Here is a 10,882-nt window from a genome sequence, read left to right on the forward strand (position 1 = left end):
GAAGAACAAACGGGGCCCTCCGCACGTGAGCGGCGACAGCCAATCACAAAGGGGAATGGAGGCGGAGATAAGGCACGGTTAGGTGCGCTCCTCCTCCGACTATATATCGTATCAACAACAAAAGCGAGCGGGATTGGTGACGCATGTACGTTGAATTAGGAGAGGCGAACTGGAAGAGCGACCTCCCCCCCCCCGCTTCCTGATGTGTGTGTGTGTTTTTTTTTCTCTGACAGTTTCGTCAGAGGGAATACGCTAAAACTGATTGGTTCCTCGTTGGCGCCGGGAAGCGAGCGATGGAGTTGCAGGCGGAGCTGACCGGCCGCGATGGCTTGAAACGAGCATGGCGAGTTCGGTGTGATCCTCCGGGAGAGCTGCGGGGCCTGCTGGCGGGCTTGTCTCAGCTGCGGGAGGAAGTCACCGCTCGGCTTGGCCTTCTGGTGCAACAGGAGAGCCTCGCTGCCGCCGGGGACCGAGATGAGCGTGGAGGTGAAGGTCTGATATTTGGAATTGGTTTTTGTCCTTCATATTATGATGGTCATTCATACTCTATGGCAGGGGTAGGCAACCTTGGCTCTATTATGACTCGTGGACTTCAATTCCCAGAATTCCTGAGCCAGCATGGCTGGCTCAGGAATTCTGGGAGTTGAAGTCCACGAGTCATAAAAGAGCCAAGGTTGCCTACCCCTGCTTTTTGTGGTACCTGTGAGGACAGGTTTGATTGCTCTATTTCAGCTCCCAAATGAAGGAGGACGTTTTGGGATATTGCATCCTATGAGTGAGGATAAAATTGGGCTTTGATTGTGCTTGGGGCATACTAATCCAAACTGACCAGTGTGATCCTTATTGTTAGCAAGGGAGGTTGCGTTTGGCATGGATGGAATTAAGGCTTGGTAACTTATACCTCATCTTTCTATCTTACCAAAGAGAATCGTCTCAAAGCTTTGTCTAACATGGATACTTAGATTTCAGTAAGGCATTTGATAAAGTAGACCACAACCTACTCCTTGGTAAGCTAGAAAAAGGTGGAATAGACAACACCACTACCAGATGGATCTGCAGCTGATTGCCAAACCGTACTCAATGAGTAGTCATCAATGGCACTACATCCACATGAAGAGAAGTAAGCAGTGGGGTACCACAAGGTTCCGTCTTAGGCCCAGTATTCTTCAATATCTTTATCAATGACTTAGATGAGGGAATTGAAGGGGAACACATCAAATTTGCAGATGACATCAAACTGACAGGAATAGCCAACACCGTAGAAGACAAACTTGGGACCCAAAAAGATCTTTACAAACTTGAACAATGGGCCCTATCCAACAAAATGAGTTTCAGTGTGGAGAAAAGCAAAGTTTAGGTAGGAAAAAATCAAAGGTACAAGTACAGATTGGGCAAGACCTGGCTTAAAAACAGTAACTGTGAGAGGGACCTTTGAGTCCTAGTGGATGATCACTTAACCATGAACCAGCAGTGTGCAGCAGCAGCCAAAAAAAGCTAATACAATCCTGTGTTGTATAAATACGCATAGAATCAAGATCACGCAAGATACTAGTACCACTTTATAAAACCCTTGTAAGACCACACCTGGAATACTACAGCCAATTTTGGTCACCATATACAAAAAAGATGTTGAGAGTTTGGAAAAAATTCAGAGAAGAGCAACTAAGATGATCAAAGGCCTGGAGACTAAAACACATGAAGAATGGCTGCAGGACTTGGGTTTGGCTAGTCTAAAGAAAATAAGAAATAGGGGAGACATGATAGCAGTTTTCCAGTATTTGAGGGGCTGCTGCAAAGAAGAGGGGGTCATGTTATTCACCAAAGCACCAGAGGACAGGACAAGAAACAATAGTTGAAACTGGTCAAAGAGAGAAGCAACTTGCAATTAAGGAGAAACTTGCTGACAGTGAGGACAATTAATCAGTAGAATAGCTTGCCCCCAGAAATCGTGGGCGCTCCATCACTGGAGATTTTTTTAAAAGGCTAGAGAATCATTTGTCTGAGATGGTATAGGTTTTCCTGCTTGAGTGGGCTGGACTAGAAGACCTCCAATGTCCCTTCCAGCTCTATTTTATTCAATATCTGGTGGCCCAAAAGGTCATGCAAATGACCTGTGGAAGAAACTGCAACTTGGAATGTAAAAGGAGTAAAAAGTAAAGGCCATAAATTAAAAACATAATAAAAAGAAAATGTCTGCCAGTGATTCTAAGAGAAAGAGGAAGGATGTAATAGAGCTGAATGAAATTGCCTGATCTTACAGAATAAAACTGCTGAATATATGCAGAAAAATTAATGTATAGATTTAATTATAAATGAAGGGCTAAAGTGTATGTCAGAAAATATAAATTGGTGTCATCTAATTGTGAGTATATGAAAGTAGGAATCCATGGGTTAGTGACAGACCCATTCATAAAACCAAGAAAGAATGATATCTCTGATTGTTTTATTGAATTGACTTGAGATCCTCAGAAAGAGAGATGAGAGAATCATGTCTTTGAAAAAGGATGTGATGCCACCTGTTTATTCATTTTTTTACACTTTCACTGTTTCCAACTTGCCCTTTTTAGAGAATTTTGTTGAGCATGGGTGACTTAGAGCCAATCACTCTCAGCCTAACTTGCCTCACAGAGTGGTGGTGGTGGTTGACAAAATAGGAAGAAGGTGTGTTGGATATATTCGCTATCTTGATGTATTTGTAAAAATATAGGTGAGATACAAATAAATAATAAAATGATTTATCTAGGTCACTGTCATTTAGGATTCAGACCTGGTCATTGATTGAAACTGATATTGGTTGCTTTGGTTGATGATTTTTATCATGTCCAGGATGAGAGGAATGCATCTTTTTCAGTCCTCCTGGACCTCAGCAGCATTTGATAACATTGTATTCCCCTGCAAAGGATGGAAGTTGAAAGCACTGTTTTACAGTGCTTCATTCATGTGTTCTGGCATTGGCAGGACATCCCCATTATAGGATATTGCTACTGGAGCTGTTGTGGCCATGGTTGAGAAATAACTGTAGATATCCTTCTAGTGTTCTGTGTCCTGAGCAGATGCAGCTTACTGATATTAGAGTGTAACTATCATATGTCAGCCTCTATTTGGCATCCCAAAGATGCTTTTTCACAAGCCAACTGGACTTCTTGTTTTTCTTTGACGATGTTTCGCTTCTCATCCAAGAAGCTTCTTCAGCAAAATGTCTTCAAAGAAAAACAGTCCAGTTGCCTTGTGAAAAAGCATCTTTGGAACAACAAAGGAATGATTGCCAGATCATATTATCAGTGATGGACAGTTGACATATCAATGTAATGTTCCCATTCCAACATCAATCATACAGGATTGTCCTAAAACACTTCATCTGAAATCTTCCATGGGTGCTGAGTATACTATGCGCACATTTCTGCTGCATAGAACATGAGTAGCATGATGGCTACATTGGATACTTAATTTTCAGCTATTTTTCCTTTTACAAAGACATTACTATTAATTGGCAAAAGCTGACTGAGCACTACCAATTCATCCAACATCAGTGAATCTAGCTACTGTTGATGCAAAATCAGATAACTAGGCTTTTGAACTCATGCACTTGTTCATTTGGCTCATTTCTAAAGGCCATGTTAATTTCTGAGTCATGAGGTGACGAAGTCATGTTTTGTTTTAGTCCAAACCTCTCTGTTCTTTTATGACACCTAATAGTTCCTGTGCCTTCTGTTCTGATTCCTCTGTGAAAACAGAGTCATTGGTTTATGTTGCATCTGTGAAATTCAGTTTATCTGCCTTACATTGAGTTCTTGTATTTCTGACTTTTCTCCATTATCCAATCTATCACCTCATTGAACAATAATGGTTATAATACATACCCTCATCACATTCCTGTTTTGACCATAAGAGGACTAGTTTTATCATTGTGCCCTTGTGCACTTAACTGTGTCCTAAAATGCAGCAAAGGCTCAGGTGATTTTGCTGCAAATGCTGATCACCAAAACAGCTTTCTACTCGAAATCCCAGTGGAAGCTCTTAAAGGTAGTCTTGAAAACAATAAATATACTGTAGTAACAATTTACTTGCCTGGTGGTGAAAGTCTGGCATACACAGCCATGGTTTGCTCTGAAACCACCTTGTTTTTTCTTGGTGGAAATTCTCTTATTTGCTATATATATTTTCTGATAACTTGCACAAGGACCTTTCCATCTATGATCAGGGGGCTAATTCAGCAATAGCTTTCACATCATGGCTTTTCAGCCTTTTTAAACACGAGCACAATATCATCAAGTGTAGATATCCTTATAAAAACCATTCAGAAGGAACACAAGCCCATGGCATAATTAACAGCAGCAGAGAGTGTCAGAAAAGTCAGCATCAATTCTTAACCAATATTGAGGACTACAGTAATGTAGTCATGTTGTTCAAACAGGAACAGGGGAGTTAACAGATGATTAATTTTTACATCTGTTTACAGAAATCTAGATGGACCCTTCAAAAGTAAGTCTGCTCTGGGAAAACTGTGGCTCTGTGATTTTCATAGTTCATCCCCATTAGCCCAACTGTAAAAGAGAGTTTAAAAAAAGCATTGGGAAGGCTGAATTTCTATCTGAGGTGATGCTGACTGCAGATTAGTACAGATTTTATTCTGAATTTTCTGAAAGATTCTATTTAAAAAAATCAAAATGACTTCCTAGTCCTCTGTAAGTAACTAGGCAGACACTGATAATTCCAATTCACAATTCAATCAGGAGAATGGTTACTCTGAATAGCTAGTGTATTTTGGTATGGATGAATTCTGGGGAAGTAGCTGAGTGCATCAGATTGTCATTCAAACACAATGTAAAAGTACAACTAATCAACTATACCTAACAAAATATCTAATTATTTCTAAAGTATAGAAGCACAACTCTGTGTATAATCTTTTGCTCACATGTATTTTGAACTTGAACTAGCAGAAAAGAATTGAATTCTATTATGGAAATAAGTTTATCACAAGTAGAATGATACTTTAGGAGGCACTTGTTAATAGAAAAAATAGTTCTATGTGATGATTAATATTTTTGTAGGTGATAATGGAGATGAAAATGACGAGGAAGAGGAAAAGGAAGAAGGGAAGCATATCAACACCAAAGGATATTCAGATGAACCACCATTAAAACGGACAAAACCACACTCCTGATGGAAACTGTAAAACTTTTTTAAAAAAATATTAAAGTTCCCATACTATGAAAACTTATCTTTAAAAAAATGTTTGATTGGATGTTGATTTAAAATTGTTCATAAAGTTATTTATCTGTTATTTTAAATTATTCAACAAGAAGATTGTATGTATGAGCAAGTAAAAGAGAAGCAAAGTTGAAAGTACCCTTTTTTGCTTGGGAAAGGCAGCACTGATAACGCTTGACTGGAGCAACTTCTGTCAGGCAGAAATAACCTCCTCACTTCCCAACAAGGCTAGTCTCAGCTAATACCCCTCCCCCCAAGTTTTACGGCCCAGCATTTATTAGAAAACCTCGGGGGAAGCACTTGGTTGCTCTCCATTCTCCAGCATTGGAGATGGATAATCCACGCAGTGGGTTGAGACTGTATTCCTGGCCAATCAGATCAGTCAGCCAAAGTTGCCACGCCCTGTCCTGGACCATGATTCCCCAGTCTTGACTGATCTGGCCATGCAGACAGACCTACAACTTTGGCTCCTGGGCAGGTATAGTTCCTTTCCATTGGGGGGGATTTCTTCTAGTAGCTGAAATTGCTTAGTTTAAAAGTTAATTAGAGATAATTTAATTCAATTTAATTGATTACTCAAAATTTCCGGGATAAATTGTAAGACTCAGGAAGTCAGATTCCCTACAGGGGAAACCACCCCCACTTAAAAGGGGGAAATCCCTAACTCCCCTCCCTAACCCAAACCCCAACCACCTTCCAGCAGCCGGCAGCCGCCTTAAAAAAACGGGGAGGCTCGGGCAACCCCTCGCGTTTAAGACAAACAAAACAAAAAAGACAGAAAGGCAAGCAATTAGCGAGGGAAGCGGAGGACAAAGGGGACGCATGCTGGGAGGGAGATTGATTAAGGGAAACAGCTGGCGTGCGAAGGAGCAGTCTTTTTCACTCACCAGGCTGCTCAGGATTTTTTAAACGAGGCGCCATTGTCTGCACAGCTGGGAGCACGCGCGGCTCTTTGTTACAACCGCACGTGGCACAGGCAGCCCTTTTAGCACAGGCGCAATAATCTCCTGCTCCTTTTAACACATGCGCAGTAGTCTCCTGGCAGCGGCGGCCATATTTTTGTCCAAACAGGGGATCTAAGGCTCCCTGAGAAAGCTAGGTTCAGCCGCTGGAGTGAATTAATAGGCAAGCAGTACTGGGGTACTAAAGCATCTATTATTCATTCAGAGACATTCAAATCAGACACATAGCTGCTGGTTCCAGGACTTGGTGTCTTCTACCTAAAGTAAATAAGAACCTTTCATAACTAACTGTGTTTAGTTGCCTTTGGCTCCTTCCAGACTTCGGGTCCCCCATTAGTGGCCCGTACGCTTCTGGATTTAGTGGTGGGTTCCAGGCATCCCCAGTCGCGTGCCTGTCCTTACCCACCATAGTCAAGCCGGGTTCCAGGCATTCCCATTAGCGTGCCTGTTCTTATCCGTGCACAGTGACTAACTCTGACAATTTTGCAGAGTCTGCTCCTGAGTTCCAGACGCCCCCAGTAGTGCGCCTGTCCTTACTCAAAGTTGGAGCTCTCCTACTACCTGGGTCCCCCCTATCGCGGCCCGGCGTTAGTGGAGAATGGAGGAAGCAATCATTCCCTCCACTGGAGCCCTGCCTTCATCATCTGGAGCACCCGCTTCAGAGGATTTGGAATCCTCTGCAGCCCCTAGAAAGGCTGCAAGGAAGTCATCAAAGAAGGCTGACAAACAGGCAATCAGAAGACACCAAGCCCTAGAAAAAGAGTTCGACAGAGCCCAGAAAAGGGCCAGAATTGAAAATAGGCAGAATGGGGGAATAGGTCCTGATCTACCACTGGGTCTCCCTTCATCCCCACGGGCCATTTGGTCATTAGGGAACTCATCACAGTCCCAGACGGAGGGTGGGATAGGCGAATTCTCATCGCTCTCCCGATCCCCCTCCCCACGGAGGTTACAGGAAACCCCGAGGACCATGCTAACCACAGCACCTGCAGGGTCGCAGGCAATGGTCACTCCTCCTGCATTGACGGGGGATCTGCTAGCTACCCTAATAGCACAGGCAGTGGACCGTGCATTTGAGGCCAGGGCTCAAACTTCAAAAGCCAAGCCTCTAGGACTTAGAACGAGGCATCGGGAGGAAACGGAGGACCATCAGGACCTCTCCTCCTTCTCAGACTCGTCGGTCTCTGAGGAAGCTTACCTGGACCAGCCAGGTACGTCACAAGGGATTCAAATGTCTGAGGAAGAGGAGGACACCTCACCTCAAGGGCCGTCCTTCAGCGGCCTGTTTAACCCTTCTCTTTTTGTTACCATTCTGCGCAAGGCTGAGGCCACAGCCCATCTGGGGCATGGGACACCAGCGGAGCCTGTCACAGTTGACACGGAGGCTGAGCCGACGTTCGCCGAAAAGGTAACCACTCAACACCGCATACCATGCCCGACCATGTTCCTAAACACAATAAGGAAACAGTGGGCAGCGCCAACCTCCCTACCGCTTCCTAGCAATGCGGAGAGGAAGCTATTTAATGTAGCAAGGGAGCTAGAGGGAACATTGGAGGTGCCGGTGGTGGACGAACCCATAGGTCCCCTGATATCGGACACGGCCATATCAGGAGATTTTGCTGAGGCTCTTAAAGCCGAGGACCGAAAGAGTGAGTCCAACTACAGGAGAACGCACCAGGCAATAGCTTGGGCTACCAGGGCGACTACCTCCGCGTCCTTTTTCACCAGAGCCACACTTTGTTGGCTCCGTGAGTTACAGGGCCGGGTTCCCATGGAGGATATACGCACTCACCAGGAACTCAGCAAAATGGTAGCGGCCACGGAATATGCGTCGGACGCGACACTTTTAGCGACCAAGTTTTCAGCCAAGGCAATGGCGGCAAACAACACGAGCAGGCGCATCCTCTGGCTAAAGAACTGGCAGGCGGATACCAAATCCAAGTGGAAATTGGCTTCGGCTCCGTACCAAGGGGCAAAGCTGTTTGGTGAGGCACTAACGCCATACCTGACAGAGAACAAGGACAAGCGCAAGGTCCTTAAACACATGCTTAAAAGGCAGGACAAGAGACCCGGCTCCTGGGGAAGGAAACAATCCTTTCGTACGGAAGCCAGGGTCAACTACTTTCAAAATTCCCAACCCTTCCAAGCTAGACAGGATAGGGAAAGACAGGGGGACAGACAGAATACAAGACATAGGCAAACGCAGGGAAGACGGCCCTTTCGGGGGAACAACCGCCCCTTCCGCCGTACCAGATGACTCCCACCCAGACCTTCCCATAGGGGGCAGACTAGCAGGGTTTGCTCCCCAGTGGGAAGAGACCACCACGGACGTATGAGTCAGGAACACCATACGTCATGGTCTATCTCTAGAATTTCTCTCAAAGCCCCCGAACCGCTTCCGCCCGTGCCCCTGTCCCACAAACCCAACAAAGAAGGCTCATGAATGAGGCCGTTCAGCACCTTCTAAACATACGGGCCGTAGAGCCAGTGCCTATGAACCAGAGAGACCATGGGTTTTATTCTATCCTCTTCATGGTCCCAAAACCCTCGGGGGGTTGGAGAGCCGTTTTGGATTTTAAAAGGCTAAATTTCTACATAAAATACCGCAAATTCAAAATGCAGACACTACGCTCCATCCTTGGAAGCGTAAGGAAAGGGGATTTTCTGGCATCGATCGACCTCACGGAGGCATACTTGCACATCCCTATCTCTCTGGCTCACCGCCGCTTTCTACGGTTTGCCTACAGGGGGCACCATTTTCAATACAGGGCACTTCCATTCGGCCTGTCATCAGCGCCCAGGGTGTTCACCAAGATTCTGGCGGTTCTGGCAGCACACCTAAGAAACGTACCAGTCAGAGTCCAGTGCTACCTGGACGATATTCTAATCCAGTCATCGTCCGCCCAGCAGTCTCGGGCAGACCTAAAGTTAGTGATAAAACTGCTGCAGGACCACGGCTTCTCGGTGAACTTTCCAAAGAGCCATCTAACCCCAACTACGAGAATACTCCATCTGGGAGCGGTCATAGACACAAAGGAGTGCAAGGTGTACCTATCACAGGAACGCCTCAGCAGCATAAAGAAAGCCGTAAAACAGGTAAGCCGCGGTCAGTCAGTGACGCTGGTCTGCCTCTCCCAGCTGCTAGGGAAGATGATATCGACCATAGCAATAGTTCCTTGGGCAAGGCTGCACTCAAGAGAACTGCAGTGGTTCATGCTCCCGTTTCAGAGACAGCAAATCAGTGCATCCCGGAAGAGGGTAGGCATACCTCTGAGAGTACGACACTCCCTCAGGTGGTGGCTATCTCCAGCTCTCCTCAGGGGGTCCCCCTTCAGGGAACCAGACAGAGTAGTAGTCACAACAGATGCGAGCTTATTCGGCTGGGGAGGCCACTTGGGGACCAAGTGGACACAGGGCCGCTGGTCAGCGGTGGATCTCCGACACAACATAAACTGGCTCGAGCTGCGGGCTATTCACCTAGCATTAAGGCATTTTCACAGCAGCATAAAAGGCAGGCACGTACTGGTCCTGACGGACAACGTGACAGCCAAGGCCCACATAAACTGTCAGGGGGGCACACACTCTCGCTCGCTCTTGGCCGAGGCCCTCCTACTGGGGGCCTGGGCGGAACAAAATCTGGCCTCCATAAAGGCCGACCACATATCGGGGGAGGCAAACATCCAAGCAGATCTGTTGAGCAGATCAACAATAGATCACTCGGAGTGGCAACTACACCCGAGGATCTTCAGGGAGATCTGTCACCGCTTCGGGCTTCCCCAGGTGGACCTTTTTGCCTCTCCCTCCAATGCCCACCTAACTCGCTTCTTCTCCCGATTCCCATCCAGGGGAGCAGAGCAGACGGACGCGTTACAGAGCCCATGGCCAAGGGGACTCCTGTACGCGTTTCCACCCTTACCTCTCCTTCCGGCGGTAGTACGCAAGATTCTGCGGGAAAGGGCCGAGGTAATCCTTGTGGCCCCTTATTGGCCAAGGAGACCTTGGTTCGCAGACTTGAGGAGTCTCTCCCGCACGAATCCATGGCGGATTCCTCCGGAGAGGATCTCCCTCAAGCAGGGGGAGATCTCCCACCCAGAGCCACAATGGCTACAACTAGCCGTCTGGCTCTTGAACGGTCAATTTTAGCCAAGGGGGCTTGCTCACAGGGTGTAATTAGGGTCATACAGGCATCAAGGCGCCCCTCCACGAACCGTATCTACGAGGCCACGTGGAGAAGCTTCCAATCATGGTGCTCTAAACAGGAATTGTTACTCGAAGGGATCACAATTCCCAAGATCCTAGAATTTTTACTAGATGGCCTAGAGAGGGACCTCTCGCCAAACACGCTGCGCAGGCAAATCGCCGCCCTCTCAACTATACTTTCTGCCAGCCCCGGTGAATCCTTGGGCAAGCATCCCTTAATACGATCCTTCCTCAAGGGGGCTGCGAACATCAGACCGCCAACCGTGCACAGGTATCCATCGTGGGAACTACCACGAGTACTACAAGCTCTTACCAGAGCGCCCTTCGAACCACTCAAAACATGTGACATTCGCTACCTGACCCATAAGGTAGCATTCTTAGTAGCTATCACGTCAGCTCGACGGATATCCGAGTTAGCTTCTCTCTCAACGAGGAAGGACCTGTGTCATTTTCACAGGGACAAGGTAGTCCTAAGAATAGACCATTCATTCCAAAGGTCAACTCCTTTT

At 46.4% G+C, this 10,882-nt stretch overlaps 1 protein-coding gene across 3 annotated transcripts; it reads left to right on the plus strand.

The window, feature by feature from the left end:
- The first annotated feature begins 3 nt into the window (after window positions 1-3).
- Window positions 4-5,233, plus strand: LOC120318364 (EKC/KEOPS complex subunit GON7-like). Of its 3 annotated transcripts, none has more exons than XM_039365868.1 (3): window positions 4-145; window positions 234-492; window positions 5,052-5,233. In XM_039365868.1, exons 2-3 carry the CDS (start codon window positions 294-296, stop codon window positions 5,162-5,164), a joined length of 312 nt encoding a protein of 103 aa, XP_039221802.1. In that variant the 5' UTR covers window positions 4-145; window positions 234-293; the 3' UTR covers window positions 5,165-5,233. The 3 variants fall into 3 exon arrangements, with proteins under 3 accessions (XP_039221802.1, XP_039221804.1, XP_039221803.1); XM_039365870.1 differs by having other exon boundaries at window positions 9-145; window positions 234-486; XM_039365869.1 differs by lacking the exon at window positions 4-145 and having other exon boundaries at window positions 152-492.
- Window positions 5,234-10,882: the final 5,649 nt, after the last annotated feature.

This window comes from Crotalus tigris, unplaced genomic scaffold (genome assembly GCF_016545835.1).
Source record: "Crotalus tigris isolate CLP2741 ecotype Arizona unplaced genomic scaffold, ASM1654583v1 scf7180000020201.887925, whole genome shotgun sequence".
Lineage (NCBI taxonomy): Eukaryota > Metazoa > Chordata > Lepidosauria > Squamata > Viperidae > Crotalus > Crotalus tigris.

Excerpts from the sequence above, each read along its gene's own strand:
- LOC120318364 (XM_039365868.1), top strand. The coding sequence starts at position 294 with ATGGAGTTGCAGGCGGAGCTGACCGGCCGCGATGGCTTGAAACGAGCA. Across the intron at positions 493-5,051 it reads AGATGAGCGTGGAGGTGAAG|GTGATAATGGAGATGAAAAT; the intron begins GTCTGATATTTG and ends ATATTTTTGTAG.